Below are 18,334 nucleotides of genomic sequence, written 5' to 3'. Positions count from 1 at the left end.
TTGGTAGGTCTTTTTTATTTCACACTGGCTATAATTGTGTCTGCTATTGCAATAAATATATATCTGTAAGCAGTTTCACGCAGCAGCTAAATGAAATTATATTGAGACAACTGAAAAATTACACAACTGCTAAAATGAAATTAATAGCCCTAAAAATAGCTATGGATCAAATCACTTTGAAATGTCCATTCCATAAGAAATGATAGTTGAAACATGATTTACTGATTCTAACAAAAGAAATTTCCCCAATTAACTTTGCATCAAGGAATTGTTGTTGTGCTTGAAGAGGGAAATACTATATCTTGTCTCCTACATGACTTATGTGACTTAAGTTTCTTTGTCGATAATGGCTGATGAACAGTTATAATCTTTTCTTGTTAAGTATCTAAAAAGGGAGGCATGGATATGATCACAGAGTGCTTCTGTTGCAAGGCCATGGCTTGGGCGGAACTTCACAGTGCCAGATCAGTGGGAATAAGGGATTCTGGTATAAAATAGGAATTCATTGATTTAAATGTATGATTAGCAGTTCTTCTGAGGTTTTGTCACCTTTTCTTTTTCTATATAGTTGTTTATTAGCTCTTTAATGAATAGTCTTGATACTCTTGAGACTATTCTGTTAGAGCTCTGGCAAAAAAGCTTTGCTCCCTCTAAGTCTCATCTCATGGCTGGGCTTCATGAACAAAGATTTAGGAAGGCTCTTTCCATGTTTGTTACAAGCACACTGGTGGCTTATGAGGCCAATACAAGATAGACATGTCCGATTGCAAAAGGCACAGCAGAAAGACTCCTTAGGTGGTATATTCAGCAAGACACAATTCTTTCTGCGTTGTCCCTCTAAGTAATAGGGAGCAGACAGCCTTTTATTTACACCTGCCTAGAAAGAACAAGGTCTTTCATTAATCCTCAAGGTTTTCAGAGTCTTTCTTCAAATTTACCGTCACCCCAATTTATGGTTTTCGATATTAATTGTTACTGTTTAGCCCAGAATAAAGGAACTAATACTTGTCTGAATTTCAAAGAAAAAATTTTAATGTCTACTCATTTAGTTCTGTATAACTTATTTACACAGGCAGTCACTGTTTCCTGGGAGTGACGGGTGTTAACTATGCTATTACTGATTCTAAAAATCAATAAAATATTCACTCATTATTAGCAACATATGAAACCTGAAGAGACAAACAGAAGTTTTTCAAAGGATGGATTTAGAAGGGACACTGAGTCAATCTCAGTCTGTGCTGGCTGTTTGCATTCTTGCACTTTAGCAGTGAATGTAACAGAATAATTCAACAGAGTTTCAGACACTTGTGGTCTCTTCATCCTGTTACACAACACAAAATAGATAATATAAAGACTGTGCATTGTGCAGAAGCAGCAGAAAAGTAACTGCACACACTTAATGTAACATCAAGACTGCAATACACCTCCACATCTGAAAGAGGCAAATGCAATTGCTTTGGTACTTTTCCTCAGTGATGAAATGCTTTAGGCACTCAGACGTGCGCAGGCTTACTTTGGCAACAGCGACCATTTCAGGAGTCTGCTTCGAGTTTGCCTGTTAAAGAATTCAGGTGTACAAATTGGATATTTACTTCCTTAATGGAAAGTGCACTGTGTTCCTCTTTCATCAATCACTCTAAGTCTCTGTTATAAATCAATTTTCTTTTAACAGGAGATTGTATACATTATGCACACAGCTATTCTAAACTAGAAAAGTAAGGTGGGATCATCGTAGACTGTATTTTCCTAATGTTTTTACATGATTAATTGTTTTATTAATGATTGCAGACCTGTAAGGGAATTTTCTGTCCCTAGAGGAGTCAATGCCTTCACATACTGTGGAAAGGCAAAAGTCGTTGTCACTGGAGGTAAGTATTGGGATTTTTTCCAAGAGATTGTGCTGTTGTGAATTTTTTTCCCCAGTTAGATAAGATCAAATACAGCTGATATAGTGTCTAAGAATTTAAATAATGGCTTCTGTCTTAAATTATAGGAAACAGATATCTTGCTTTTAATTGCTGGGAGGCTTACTCTGAAAAGATATATTTCCTGACAGGAATCTCTCAAAGGCTCTGCCTGGGGTTGATTTAAGTATCCTATATGTAATAAAACAGGTGAAACAGTATGTTGAACTACTCTAAGGTACCTTTCCAAGTCACAATGGTGACTGTCTTAGCCAGGTTATACACATTATTTCTTACAGTATCAGCAGGGCTTCCATCCTGTCACTTTTGGCCATCCTGTCCTGTCTTAAGGAATCACATTGGCCCATCTTAATACTTTCCATTGGTCTTCTCTCTGATCGTGTTTTCCCAAAGCGTTACTGTTTTTTCTTTCCCCTAAAGCAGACTGCAGAAACAGCATTCTTACATCCATTTCCTCCTTTTATCCAATAATTTTATGAGCCTTTTACTGCAGTAGTTATATTTGATGCTTCAGAAATATGGCTGAAGGATGGCAGCAGTCTTGTTTTTATATTCTGTTTGACAGGGTGGTGCCCTGGAGTAACATTGATGCTGCCTTTCTACAAGTCTTCAGTATGAGGGTTTTGCTTAAAAGTCTGTTAAAAATAGCAATAATACACATAGCAATTCTTACATCTATGTTTAACAAGAAGAAAAAAATAGCTAAGGCTCTGCTGTGCAGCCTTGATAATATACACAACAGTAAAATAAACTTGAAAAAAAAAAGAATAGAAAAAGACCTGGACATGGGAAAAAATGCAATTCATGTTGAATTTTAACAGTTTACCAAGGGGAGAACTGTGACAGATATCAGAATAAATATCAGACAGTTCTATTGATTTTCTATATGCAAGATTTAAAGGAAAAGCAATATGGCTATAGGAAAGTTATTAGTGAAAATTCTGAAGTTCAGCCTTGGAGGAGATACTGTTTACATTGATCACCTTGTCACAGAAAGTAATCTGGAGAAATTTACTGATGACATAAAGTAAGGAAGTCCTATGAAACAAAATGTGATTAGTATTTCCCACAGGTAGAACTGGAGGATTTTACTGTAGTAATAAAACCAGGGTGAAGTGTCTGAACGGGACAGAAGTTCAATTACACAGGAAGTAGTATAAGTTTCTTTTACACACTGAAAATTCTTCTTACAGAAATAGGCAGAAGAGAAAAATCTGGGTAAACTTCCTAAGAAAATAAGAACAGCAGAGGTAGGCCAGGCCAAAGGTCTGCCTAACCCACTCTCCCCTCTTTGTCAATGACCAGTAGTAAACACTTGTGGCAGAGCATAGGAATAGGACAATCATGCAGCCCTAGGTACATGTGTTAGTTGAAATATCTGTTCTGCAGGTAACAAAGAATTAACTTCTCTGAATGTGGCACTAGTGAAACCTCGTGTTGTATTGGAAGGCACTGTATGGTTGATATGAACCACTTTTGAGGAAGATTAGTTGAATATGGAAAAAGGGCAGGAAAAACATATCACTTAGAGACTAAAACCACTGTACAGAGATTAAAGAAGTATATCTTCTGTAACCTAGCAAAGTGAAAATTAACAAGGATGACATTTTATCATCAATTAACATTGATGTCTATTAGAGCAAAAATCAGAGCAGCGATCTTCTGGAAGAGTCCTTGGAGTAGTGACAGTTGCAGAAGGAAATATTCTTATCAGTTTAAAATGGAGCTTGAAATTTTTGAAATGTATTTGTCTGTGATGTTTGGAGGATAGACTTGGAATACAGAATGTCATATTCCATTCAAACAGCTACCTAACCAGTATATTTTAGGAGCAGGTGAATCTTCTCAACACTGAATTTTAATTTGTCTTTACTTTCCCTGCACAAAAGTAGAGAAAGCATGGACAACATGAAAAAAAATTTAATAATACTGTGTTCAAGGATGATTGTGATGATTTTGAAAAAGTATAAGAATTTGTACTTTGAACATCTTCACATCTATTAGTAATATCTACATACCTTTGAGTTTGAATCCTGTCTTACTTGTTCACCAACTGGCCATTGTCTTCCTATTAAAGGGCATCCTCCTGCCTCTCAGCCTCATTCCCAGAGCTTAGCTCTGCTGCTTCCCTTGAATACAAAAGAAAATTATTCCTGAGCTGGATTACTAAGAGCCACAGGAGACAATGGAAATGCATGGCCAAAGACAAAGACTGGGTGGGATCATCTCTTTCAATTTCGCTGTGAAGTTAGATCAGCCAGGGACTACTATGAAGCTGCACCTAGAATTTAGAATAATGCTACAGGTCTTGAGAGATCCATCTAATAAAGCCTTCAAAAGCTGAGCTTGAGAATTCTGTGCTCTGTTAATAGAATACACTGCTCACAATGGCACAGCACACTGTCAGACTAGAGCACACTATGTTTACCTCTGTATCTTAAAAGCCACCCCTCTCTTTTGACTGGATGAGAAACACATGTTAATGGTCCAGTTAATGAGAGAATTAAACTTTTTAAATTTAATCATCATCATCGTGGCTGGGCTTTGCAAATGAAGATTTGAGGAGGGCTCTACCCACGTTTGTTACAAGCACGGTGGTGGCTAAAAAGGCCAATACAAGACAAGCATGTCCGGTTGCAGAAGGCACAGCAGAAAGACTCCTTAGGTGGTATATTCTGCAGGGCACGAATCTTTCTACGTTGTCTTTTCTCCTCAAGGGTGATCCTGCGTGAGTTCTCAAAGGCATCAGCAGCGTTATAGATGGTGTGTCTCCAGGCCTCCCGATTGGAGGCCAGAGTAGACCAGTTATGGTGATCAATATGGCCAAGGCTGAGATGTTGTTTCAGGGAGTCCTTGTATCTTTTCTTCGGGGCTCCTCTCTTGCGGCAGCCGGTGGCAAGTTCACCATAAAGCAAGATCTTAGGGAGGCGGTGGTCCTTCATCCTGGAGATATGCCCTGCCCATCGCAGCTGTGTTCTCAGCAACATGGCCTCAATACTTGTGACTGCTGCTTGTTCTAGAACAGATGTATTGGTCACATAATCTGACCAGTGGATGTTTAGGATTGTACGGAGGCAGCATTGATGGAAGCGCCTACAATTTTATCTGTAATATACCCTAAAAATCAAAGACCTGAACAGATAAATAATTCAGGAATCATAACATATAGATTCCTTGGTGACATGTGCAAACATTTGTTAAAGCTGTGTTTATATGTCACATTCAGCAATTAAAATAAAAGAAAAATCCAACCTTTGATTGCAGGCTAGCTTCTAAAGTATTTAGCTGGGATAAACCTGCTAACCATTTTACTAAGACCAAACTTAATGTTATTTAGCTAGGTGTTTATAGCACAAATGATATGCTACATACTGTGATATATTATTACAGTGACTATTTAAAAAGTCATATTTTAACACCTTTATGTTTCCATCATTTATTTAGGTTTCTTTAATTATGCTCATGTGTTTGTCAGTAATGTGACACAACCTAATTTTGTCTTCCAGATATTTGACATTTATAATACTGAATAAGATAAAAGCAAACCTGGTACTGAGTTCATTTTTTTATTCTAAAAGCTAGACTTTAACCAGTAAAATTATAAAAGCCTCATAGTGGTCTAACATATGAAGCCCACAGTAGTTTAAAATAACTTCTCTGTGTAGCATTTTGCATTAATATTATGTTGAATAGTAAAGTGACATGGTTTTCTTCTTATTCTGGATTCTTTTCAATTCCAGTTATGTCTTAATCATCACCTCTGGCAACAACTGCAGCTAAAATCAAATTAGATATGCATATAAAAGCAGGAGATGATTGGTTTTAAATGATACATCAACTTCTAACCCTACTAGTTCTTCAAATCTAGCTATTGTTTTCCAATGAGCAATGAAGCAGAATTAAAACTAGTGATTTCTAAATCTAGCAGTAACAGATTAAGACTGATAAAAGTGATTCTGTGCTTGTTCTGTATCCTTTGTGAATTTCTGGAATAAGTGAAGTACATTATCAGGAATTCCCAGGAATCCTAGTTATAGAGATCAAATCCCAGAACTCCTCTAGCATTAGCTTTCAGAAGCATAGCAAACTCCTTTCTATGATGCAGTCTAAATTTAAGAAGAACATATGAAGACAGACGAGGCAGCACAAAGAAAAAAAAACTTAAATTTTTGTCAGTATGATAAACATTTGAATTTGTGTTAGTTTACCAGATGTCTAACTCTTCTAAAAAGGTTTTGCAGACATTATAAGGCAAGATTATTTAAAAGACAGACTTGAAGGAATAACAGGCTGTTTTAACAGATAAGGGGTTCTTCTGCCTGGATGTAGCAACTTAGAAAGAAACCAGGCATTATATTTTTATTTTCTGATCTATCAGAGGATGCCAAGCTAAGCCTAATATTCTCCATTCAAAAATGTTATTGTTCTCAAGTGGGTTTCAACACCACTGAAATGCAGACATCCCAGCAGACTTGTAATACCACACAAATTACAAAACTGCAAGCAAGAGAGACAGTTTGACGAAGAAGTTTTCAAAGAAGGTATTGGAGTCCATACCATATAGCTAGAATAGAGCTGTGGTTGTAGTATCTGACTTTTAGAAAACCCCTAAACATCTGCTTTTATGATTATTCATCATGGAAGAGACTACGTTGAACTAAGGCCATTTTGTTTCAAATCATTGATTTCACAAAATGTTAAAAAATTGCTGTTGGATATGTAGAGAGATAATCTTCTTCAAGCTTTTCTTGGATGTGTTTAGTACCCATGCTTTCTGTATCAGGATTCTGAATCCTGGAGGCATATTTGGAGCACAGAGAGAATAAAAGTTCCAGGAAATGTTCCAGTGAAGCAGTGAATGTTAGGGCCAATCTGACATTAGTCTAGAAAGAGGGAAGAGAGCAAATCTACTATAACAAAATCTACCATTATCTTCACATCAGTGAAAGGAACTAAAATTAATCCACTATCTCTCATGGAAAGCAAACAGTATTTTTAATCTAGGGAGAGGTTTTCTTTCCTAATGTCACTTGTTTTTTCTTGTTAATATCTCAAGGAAATAACATATATAAGGGATTCTACTCTTAAAATAAACTCTCTGTGCCACAATTAAAGGGCACTATCCTCCCTTTCAGTCATCTGCCCATCACTTCAGGAATATAAAGAACAGAGCAATTAGGAAGACTAAGAAAGATTCCATTCCTCAAAAGCGCAGCAAGCAGGTAGTCAAGTTGATCAGATATTGTCAACAGCTCCTACCTCATTCACCATCATCCTATTACATGACAGTTTGCATCTGGAGTTGCTAGCAGGGATGTTGTTGAAGCAATATCTGTTTGCTCTGATGTTATAATTGATCTTATCAGTCTCACTGAAAGCTTCTGTCTACTGTATTTTGTGTCCTCCTGTTGGCTTCATGGAAGGTTTGCAAGCTGAGTTTTACTCCCATGGACTTCTTTCTCACTAATGTATACTGACCTGGTCACGAGGGTTCTGCTAACTTGCAGAGTATGTCTAGGATGGCCCAAGGCAACATCTGAGGAGGTGAGCAGGGACCTACTGTGTTCTGCAATTTCCCCATCAAAAAGAGCTTCATAAACCATTTGTGCAGTTATAACCCATTTAAGCTACTTCCTGCCATGCTTGCAGCATATACAGATTATCTGGGGTATTTTTGCTTGAAGATTACCCCAAAAAAGAAACTGGTTCCCCCTGAAGTTACAGCCAGTCAGCTACTTAGCCATGGCTCTCCTTTCCTCTGCAGTTCTCCCTCCATCGTGCTGGTACAGCTGTTTGCATGTTTGAATTCTCAGTCACACTTGTGAAATGAGCTGGCAAAAACCAAAATAAATTTCTGTTGCAGCTATTTTTTGAGTAGATCATTCCTCCAGTGACCCTCTCTCATTTAGAGAGAAGCCACATAAACAGGGGAATCAATTTAACTGAGAGAACAATATTGTTTAATGGAGAAAAAGGAAGATAGGGTGCTCCTAAATGAGTCCCATCTTGTTGTATCAAGAAGGAAAGGAATAGGTTTCTGGAGAGAGATGGAGGGGCTGACTAATGACAGTAGGTTGAGCAAACTTAAGGATGTTTATTAACAAAACTGAGCTGAGCATTTTAGTCTTGAAGTGGGATGAATATTCTCTTGGGACATGTACTTCCTAGTCTATGTTTTTTTCACTTTTTGCTCTTCAATTTAAGCCAAGAGAAAACTGAAACTTAAATTGAAGTCTAGATAAAATGTGGCTGTTTCTTTTACTATGTGTCAAAATAGAGTGTTCAGCTAACTACACGCAATTTGTACAATTGTAATATTTACCAGGATTTGAAAGTAAAAATATAAATTAATTAATCTGAAATTTAAATTGGGCTCATGTTCTCTTAAAACTCCTGCAAAAAATATTAAATACTTCAGCGCACTAGGTACAACTGTGTTTACAGTTGTTTATGTAAACCCAGGAGTATACTAATACATTTTTAATCTGTTCAAGACAGACTCAGTCATCTCTGATTACTGTTTCCTATCTGCCCTCAACTTCCATGCCCGTTTGCCTTCCTTTCTGCATGCTCATCTTCTTCCATAGAGGTGGTTATCCCTTCTTGATCTGGCTAAGTGGACACGAAAATTATTTTGACATTTTTCTAAATTACATTTTTAAAGGAAAAAAAAATTGAGCCCCAGTTCTATTTCTATTAAAGTATTCTGCTCCTATGAGACTAGTCCATGTAGTCCCATTTAGTGTCCCTGCTATGCCTCTATCAAAATAAAAAGGCTTTGAATGGCTGATCAGTTATGTGTTTTTATTACGTTTGGGGATAAGCAATGAAACATAAGCTGGAATCCAAAGCTGGAATCCAGCCCCTAGAATGAAAAATTCATATCTTTATGTGGGAGTAGCCTACATGAATGAAAGCAAAGACTAATCAACAACAACCTCTCCATTACAAAGCTTATTTGTAATACCAGTGACTATTCTGTCTTTCTGACTATATGTATTTTATTTTTTTTCCTTCAGGCAATGACAGAGTCCTTCGTTTGTGGAATCCTGCTATTAATATTAGGCCTACAGGGAAGCTATTTGGACACAAATATAGTGTTGTGGAAATTGTGACCAATGAAAAAGATCAACATGTCATCAGCCTTTCCAGTGCAAAGGTAAAACACTTTTCTGAACCTCATGGAAGTAGGGCTGGAAGAAGAATCCAGGGAACCACAGGCCTGTCAGCCTTACCTTAGTGCCCAGCAAAGTTACAGAACAGATCATCTTGAGGGCGATCACTCAGCACGTACAGGACAACCAATGGATCAGGCCCAGCCAGCATGTGTTTAGGAAAGGCAGGTCCTGTTTGACCTGCCTGATCTCCCTTTATGACCAGGTAACTCACCTAGTGGATGAGGCAGTGGATGTAGTCTATCTGGACTTCAGCAAAGCTTTTGATACTGTCTCCCATGGCATTCTCCTGGAAAAACTGGCAGCCCACAGCTTGGACAGGGGCACTCTGTGCTGGAACTGGCTGGAGGGCTGGGCCCAGAGAGTGGTGGTGAACGGTGCTGCATCCAGTTGGCAGCTGGTCACTAGTGGTGTCCCCTAGGGATCAGTGTTGGGCCCAGTTCTGTTTAATATCTTTACTGATGATCTGGATGAGGGGATCAAGTGCACCCTCAGTAAATTGGAAGACAACACAGAGTTGGGTGGGAGTGTTGATCTGTTGGAGGGTAGGAGGGCTCTGCAGAAGATCCAGACAGGCTGGACTGAAGGGCCAAGGCCAACGCTATGAGGTTCAACAAGACCAAGTACCAGGTCCTACACTTTGGCCACAGTCCTGTGCAGTGCTGCAGGAGGGAGGCAGAGTGGCTGGAAAGTGGCCCAGTGGAAAAGGACCTGGGGGTACTGGTCAACAGGAAGCTGAACAGTGTGGCCAGAGGGACCACAGCAGTGATTGTTACCCTGTAGTCAGCACTGGTGAGGCCAAACTTCGAGTCCTGTGTTCAGTTTTGGGTCTCTCAATTCAGGAAGGACATTGAGGTGCTGGAGTTTGTCCAGAGAAGGGTAATGGAGCTGGTGAAGGGTCTAGAGGGTAAGTCCTATGAGAGGTGGCTGAGGGAGCCTAGAGAAGAGGAGGCTCTGGGGAGACCTTATCGTTATCTACAACTACCTGAAAGGAGGTTGTAGTGAGGTGGGGGTTGGGCTCTTCTCCCACGCAAGCAGCAACAGGACAAGAGGAAATGGCTTCAAGTTGTGCCAGGGGAGGTTCAGGTTGGATATCAGAAGAATTTCTTCACAGAAAGGGTTGTTAAACATTGGAATGTGCTGCCCAAGGAGGTGATGCAGTCACCATCCCTGGAGGTGTTCAAGAAACAACTGGATGTGGCACTTAGTGCCATGCTCTAGTTGACAAGGTAGTAGTCAGTCAAAGGTTGGGCTTAATATTCTTGGAGATCTTTTCCAACCTAAATGATTCTGTCATTCTGTGAAAACAATGTTATAAATGTAAGTAGGAATCTAATTTTGAATAAGTACTTCTGATAGTAATTGCTTATCAGTTAGTTTAGTTTAATAAAAAGGCAGAGTTTATCTTAAAATTTCCAAATTATTTTATATTTAGAAGCAAGACTAGAAGGGAACTATTTGACGTATTTTCTTTCTGAATGTGACAAAAGAATACTTAGAGCAGTAGATATTACCATTCTGGTAATTTACATATTACTTTGGTAACTGCCAGAATTCAAACATAACCTGTACCCAAATGCTTCATTCAGTAGTGATCACCTGCAAAAACTGCCTACAGTTTCTTTTACCCTTCTCTTTGCCTCCCAGCCTACTAAAAATCCATAGGTGTTTTTCTGACACTGATGTCTCTATACACCATGTTCAGCTATTGATCTCTTTCTAAACAGTGTTTTTCGCAAGGTTTACTGATCCAAAGAATTGTCCATGAAGACAAATACTAATAAAATCAGTAATACCACTTCTTCAACAAAATATTGCAAGATTCTGCTGGAAATTGATGGATTTCTTTTAAGTTACTGGTGGAATCATGGCATTGGTGATTTATCTCATTTGTCAAAATAAGACTGTTCAGGAGAGAATAAAAACTTCTAAAAATATGTGCAAAAATAAAAGAGAAGCCTGTTAAGGAGGAGTTGTGAATGTCTATGGAGCTCTTTCAAGAGTGGTCCAATGCAGTATTTTCAATATGTAGCATTACTCTGTATTTTCATTAGCATCTACAATGATAGAGAGCATACATACTAAATTAACCAGTTGCCCCAAGCTGATTAAAGCTGCAGGCCTTGAGCAGAAGAATTAGAGTTCAGAGTGATCATTAAAATTGAAGGTACGATCAATGAAAAATACCTCCTATAAATCAATAAGGAGCTAATATAATTATAATACTGAGATATCTGTCTATCTCAAAGGTTCCTAGCATTTTGTTGGGTCATGTAGAAAATATTAGTGAGCTATTTATCCTGCTCATGTTGCTCCTCTGCTATAATTTCTTATCATTGCTCATTGTGGTGGCAGCAAATACCACATTTTCATGTCTTTAATTCTATTCTTAAAATATCCCACATCTTTCTAAAAGTACTACTAGCTGAAAATAAGTCATTATAATTTCCCAACCTTCATGTAATCCTGGAGCCATGATCTTTCCCTCTTCCTCACTCCTGTAAATCTATACCTGTTATTCTGTAGGTATCTCTGTACCTTTGCTACAGACGTTCGTTACTGCAGAATTAAGGAGGGTTTGGACAGATAGCCTGCAAGCTACACATGTAGGAAAAATGGAATAAGACATAAGACATGGCTGAAGGGGAATGAATGAATGAACATTAGTACATTTATAGAAAAGCAACTAAGAATGAAACCCCTGGGGCAGTAAATGTAGATCTCTTGAGGTCCCTTCCTGGCCTTTCTGTGATTCAGTATGATGACTCAGAGTAAAGCAAAATCTATTTTAAAAGTCTCTAAGTACATGGACACCTGATATTAACTAAATGTAGCTGAGTTGTGCCAATGACATCAGTAAGATCACTAATACGTGCAAATGAATATATTAATTAAAAGCTATGTGTCTTTAAATTGTGCAGTGAGTTATAAGGCAGAAATTACACTTCTCAAAAAATAAAAAGAAATAGAAATAAATTTCTAGACTTTCAAATCTCAGATAAATCTTGTGGCTATAGTGAAAACTATATCAAAGAGAAGGAATCCCTCTCAAAGAAGTTTAAATGTAGACTTTTCAAATAAAGTGACAATCATTCTGTGCCTCAAAGAATTTGCAATCTCTATAGACAACATATGGTATACCCAATAGCAGAGGGAGCTCAGCTTTAACAGGATTGCTTCCAACCTAAAAGCACATGTTTGGATAGACAAGAACCAGGTATTACACAAAAGTGTGCAACTTCCTAGGGAACTTTTAACATTACTTTAAACAACATAAGTTGTTTCCACCTAAAAAACAAAGACCAATTTGCTTTTCAATCTGTCTAACGTAAGAAAAATCAAAATAGTTTTCTCTATTTTGTTTTCATCTTTCAGTGACTGTGATATAGCAGGCCACTGAAGCAAAACAAGGACAGCCTATATATTTTCACTGAAAATAGGTTAGAGATATATCAATGGCCTCATGGAAGAATTGTACCTAAGGGAAAAAAATCTCTTTATATGTAGATTTTACATTAAGTGTTTGACAGAATAGCAGAACTAGGGAAACACATTTATTAATTAATACTTTTTCTGAACATTCCCAAAGTTAAATTTCATCTATAATGTATCAGATACCCATATTAAAATAAAAGCTTTTTTATTGTGCCATTTTCTGCTAAAATTACAGAACAAGCTGAAGAGTAGGGAGTGTTTTTTTAAATTAAGATTTGTAATTGTTATCTTTGTTACATAATTGTTACATTTGAAGGCTCAGACTTATTATGGCTATTTTTTGAATTATTGAAAAGTTTCTTGACTTATTATAGAAATATATTTTTATGCTATATAAATTACAAAGCTTCAAAACAGCAGCAGAAAGGTAAACATAAGACTAATGCACTAGGGAAATGTATTCCCATGATAGCAGAACCTGAAGGAATGTTGTAGTATTTCTTCTGCCACTTTCAGGTTAAACACTGTGTTCTTTAGGTAGATGTGTATTTCCCAGATTCAGGTACTCTTTATACTGTCAAGGCCTCTGTCAGAAATGAAGTAAATTTTTGTATATTTTGTGTATTGTTTGGTTCTGTTTCCTTCAGGAAGTGATAATGAATGACAAAAGCATCATCTTCCCAGTCAAGTTTAGTTTTTTAATTCTCACTGGCATAAATAGGCATCATTTCTTACACAAGTGACTTTAGTGAGAAAGTTATAGTTTCACAAGTAGACAACCAGGGCTTCTATCAGAGAGCCAGGAGGAGTTAGAAAAGAAAGGGAAATTTTTAAACATCATACAAGAAGAATACAAAACCCCTTACATTTTAGAGTAGATAAACTCCTCTCTATTTTTAGCTGTTCTAAGAAGACCTTAAGAAATAGATAATATGCAAATCATTTATTAAACTTTCATTAAATTTGCACCTTGTAATGACAAGACATGGCCTTGGCTTGAGCCGCTACTGTATTTTGTGAAATAACATGCATGTCAGAATCAAGAAACTGTTTTCATCTGTCCTCTACTTTCATCACTTCTCTTGTAAGCAGACACATGCTGCTGATATTCAGTACTGTGGGCTCCTGGGTACGATTGGCATCTCACATCTTTTCTGCTGAAAGTAGAAACCTTAATTGCTAAAGAGATAGATTATATCTGTTAAAAAAAATATTCAAATGGTTGGAGATTAGGTAATATGTTAAACGTCCTTGCCTTGGTTACTGACTCATGGGTCAGACAATGGGAAGGGCTGGATGGTGGGAATACGGGATATTCATGAGAAATATATTTAGAGAATATTTTTAGAGAAACATTTCCTCAAGCCATTTTCATGTTTAAGTTAGATTGCATATGTTGCACTTAACTTCTGATTTTCATTCCCTGGAATTGTAACACATAATTTCCTATGGTCTGTTCCATATAATTTTATGAAGAAGAACAAGAGTTAGTATTGAATAGATACTATATGAGCTACATTTCTGGAGTCTAAATCCAAGGAGGTGGAAAGCTACAAAACATAGTCTTCCTGACTGTATTTTAAAAAATCTAATAGTCTTTCAGTAGTCAGTTTCCTTTGGTATATTTGGAACATAGTGTTAACTGTCTATATTAAAAGGTGTAAAAAGGTTTTAAAACAAGGAGTCAAACAACAATTTTACTTCCTGCTTTGGCCTCCTTTGGCCTCAAAGGAGAACTGAAACTGAAAGACTGAAAAGCCATACATAAATGTACTCACAAGAATATCTCTGCAGCCTATATATGCAGAGTTCAAAAGTAAGGGATCACATTGGCTTTTGGTTTCAGACTTGTACTGCAGCACTTGTGCAGTCTGAAGAAGTAATGGCTGAATTAAGGGTTCAAAACCTTCAGTGAATAGTTTTTAAAAATACCACAAACGTTGTACATCTATTACAAGAGTATTAAGGGATTCATTTGATGGAATGAGCCTCAGCTCCATACTATAGAAGGTTAATGTATGTTGTTCTTTATACAAAAATGTAAAAATTAACAAATCCTACACCGTGGTCTCACTGCACTAGAGAAAAAAATTAGAGGTCACTGGGGATTTGTATTAGAGTGGAAGAGCTAGTTTAGAAGATTAACAGTCTTAGCATCCCAGAGCATGGAAAACAGAGTGGAAACTAGGAGAAGGGGAGGGAGACATCAGTGTGTTAAGTATCAAAAGAAACATCCCATGCCACACAATGGTCAAGATACAAAACAAATGTCTCCATGAAGAGAACAGTATGATCATGCAGACCTGAAATCAAAAACTTAAACTTTGTAAATGCAAACAGTTGTCTTCTTTTTCTGAAGTGCAGGTGTTCTTCAGAAACATTAGGTTACTCTCAGCTGCATGTAGATTAAAGGCAATTAAGTTATCCAGGAAGTTTAGGAAAGCAGACATAAATAAACTTTTATTATGTTAATTTTTAAGATCTCTTCAGCCATATATCAAAAATTGTAAATAGAAGTAAGTGAAATATTTTTAACACAAGGGTCAGTATTAAGCACTGAGGGAGACTGTCTCAGTGACATAACTTAAATGAGGAAGTACATTGTTGCTTATTTCTTGTAAGGCTTTTTATCATATGTTTTATTCACACTGTGCAAGCAATTGGTTTGACAGCTGCAAGTATTTCAGTTGTTTCCTGTGGCTGCAATTTTTGATTTTGAAGTCTGTTTTTAATTTCAACTCTATGTGTTAGTCTTTTTGTTAAGAAATATGACTACACAATAGCTTAACCTTTTTGTTCTGCAACACAGATCAATACCTACACAATGTTTGTTTTATTCAAGTTATTTTGAAGATGCATATTCAGAGGACTGCTCTGCTTGCTTTTCATCTGTTGCTGGATGGTCTGACTGGATTTCAGTTAATCTGTTCTGACACTGCTCAAGTCTGTTTGTATGACTTAACTTGGTGAAGTAGACAGATGATTCTAGAAGTGCAGATTACTCAGCAGGCCTTGGCTTTGTGTAAGCATTGCTCAGCAATAACAGAAACATCTCTATATTATTATCACTGTGTTCAGCACAAATCCAAAACACAGTCCCATGCTATCCACTGGGTAGAAAATTAACTCTACTCCAGCCAAAACCAGCACAATTCCCTAGATGAGTTCTGCTTGTCAGAGGAGAAAAATCTGCTATCTGAGCAGTGCTGTCTTCTTGCATCATCTTTTTTTTTCCTTTGGTAGACCTCAATAGATCTGCAGAGAGAGTACGCTCACTTGGGTCACTTGTCAAAAGCAGTAAAGGTCAGGACACATTGCATTGAAACTTGGAATTCATATGAATTGTTTTGAGCAGGCTTTTTTATTTACACTGTGGCATTTTGGCCAGTATGCAATACAGCTTTCTGGAAAATATTGAAGAAATCTCTGTGATATTTAATTTAACTGAAAACAAGTTGCCCCGAGCCAGTAATAACAAAACAAACTTCTTATTATGACAACAATTAAGAAACTGTTTTGGAAGTTGAATTCAAATGATGGTTCCATTTAAGAAAATAAATATTTCTTTAGCTATTTCAGCACATAAGCACTTTGTTTGCTCCAATATTATAAGGATTTCTTGATAGAAAGGAGGCTATTAAAAATATTGAATTCTCCTATCACAAAAATTAAACTTACTTTCTTATAACATATGAATAACTACAAATCAGGCAGAGCCACAGGTTTATAAATAATTTCTGTATGACCTTTAGTCATATGAATTAGTATTTTCATAGTAGTAGCACTGAGGCAGAGGCAAGGGCCAAGGCAGAGATTGTCAAAATTCTGTGCTGCTGAACTTGCTTCAGAATAAAATGTTCCTGGAAGTAAATTGGTTTTTTATCTTTCAGATTGTGAAGACCTTAAGAGATAACAGTGTGCGTAGGTGCAGTTACAACTGTAGTCCACTACCATGTCTTTTTCTTCAGCCCTTCAGTTAAGTGAATTTACTAGATCCAAAATATTGTTGTGTTCCTAATCAGAGGAACATGCTCAAAATCTTGTGCTGAGATTTCCCATAAACACAATTATCTGTTAAATTACATGCCACAGACCAAAAGGAACCACATTCATCACAATTATGCTTACAGTGTGTCTGTCTTGACTTATGTTTTGCTTGAAAATATTTGCAAAAAGTAATTACTGTTAAATTTGTCTGAACTTATTAGCTCATCCTTTGTGTCAATGCACCAAAATACGGAGTCAGGTTTTCACATAACATATGGACTCTTCACTAAAGTGCCAGCATATTGCAGTCATAGATTCAGTTATTGGTATAAAAGTAGAAGTGTATGATATACATAATTGTAAATACAAATGTATATAACTCTTTGGTTGGAATTATTCTGCAGAAGCCACTAAAGCAATTTTCAGGAAACATGTTTTCCAAGATAGCTGCAACAGCTTATTCTCTCGATTTATGATTGAAATTTCATTGATATGTATCATTTGAGAGTTATAAAAAGAGGAATGTATCTCCCACTATTTTACGCCTTTTTGCTTAGGTCTGGGAGAGTACAGAGTAAAATAATATGGCTTATTCAAGCACTAAAGCAACAATTTTTTATTGATGAGAAATGCTAGTAGAATATGTAAGTCCTTTAAGAAGTGCCACCTTTGGACTTGAAATTACAGCTAAGAATTATCCTCAGATGCTTCAGGATACACTAAACAGACAATGAACTATGACATGAGTTGGATGTTTCAAGCCAGACAAGGCAAGACCTGTGTAAAGGTACTTGATCTGTCTGGTTATTACATTGGCACTACAGCATTTTTCTACAAATGCCAATACTCTATGTTCATAGAAATGGCTATACTTTTTTTTAATGGGCACAGTCAACTGAAGAATTACTTTTACAGAGTGTATGCTAATATGAGAACAATCTGTGGGTTAGAGACATAAAGAAAACTGACCTGATGCTCCAGCTCAGATAGAAGAATGCTGCATAGGAACTCTCTGCTGTATTTATTTTTTCATCTCCTTCCTGTCACTCTTCCCTTCATTGCCCTCTATATTCTCTATTATTAGTTTTCTCCTTCTTACTTTTGTCCTGCATCATGAAGCATTAATTACTCCATTTTTTTAATATAACAGAACTGTTTGAGTGCATTCAGGAAGCACTGAGGGAAAAAAACCACTCGTAGGGACAGGGGCTATTAAACCTGGAGATGTGGCAGGAAGAAGGCCATTATCTGAAAGATGATCTTACAATCTGTGGAAACAATAAGGTTAAGGCTAATGGCAGAGCCCAGACCTGACTGTATAGCCCTTATGCTGAAGGGCTGTGAAGCAGTGGCAACCACTCTCTCTCACTTAGTGCAGGCTGAGAATCCACAACTAGAACAGTAGAGGCTACAACTTCCTGTCTTGCCTACTTGAGTTGTTAATGGAAGTCAGAAAGCCAAAATTTGCTACACCAGTTTTTTCATTGATTTTACTAGAACATCTCCAGTGATGGGTTTGGTTGAATTAGGCTACGTAAGTTAGTCAGGTGAGCAAGATTTGAGCTTAAAGTCGTCAATTCATAAAAATAAACAGTTTTGTTTGAAGATCAGTAGGGCTAATGTAAGGAATATATTCCCAGCCTTTATACCACTGTACAGTATCATTTGTTAACAGCACAAAGCCTTTGTTTTAAATCAGTGAAGGAATGTTCTTTGTTTTTTTTCTTTTTAGAAGTAATTTCATTTCTGGGAGCTAAACTGAAAGAGCAATGCACACCTTTACATATGGCAGGAGAGTAGTGCAGTAAACAG

General features: G+C 37.0%; 1 protein-coding gene across 2 annotated transcripts in view; it reads left to right on the top strand.

The window, feature by feature from the left end:
* Positions 1-18,334, top strand: part of WDR64 (WD repeat domain 64) — a 76,638-nt gene that overhangs the window by 26,433 nt on the left and 31,871 nt on the right. For both annotated transcript variants that reach the window (XR_004356452.1, XM_032684512.1), the window contains exons 11-12: positions 1,789-1,868; positions 8,945-9,084. Coding sequence is in view for 1 of the 2 variants with exons in the window: in XM_032684512.1 (XP_032540403.1) it covers positions 1,789-1,868; positions 8,945-9,084 (220 nt within the window). In the remaining variant the exon portion in view is untranslated. The remainder of the gene's footprint in view (positions 1-1,788; positions 1,869-8,944; positions 9,085-18,334) is intronic.

This window comes from Chiroxiphia lanceolata, chromosome 3, assembly GCF_009829145.1.
Source record: "Chiroxiphia lanceolata isolate bChiLan1 chromosome 3, bChiLan1.pri, whole genome shotgun sequence".
Taxonomy (NCBI): Eukaryota; Metazoa; Chordata; class Aves; order Passeriformes; family Pipridae; genus Chiroxiphia; species Chiroxiphia lanceolata.
The sequence above is the reverse complement of the archived record's forward strand: the minus strand, read 5'-3'. Positions and strand labels throughout refer to the sequence as shown.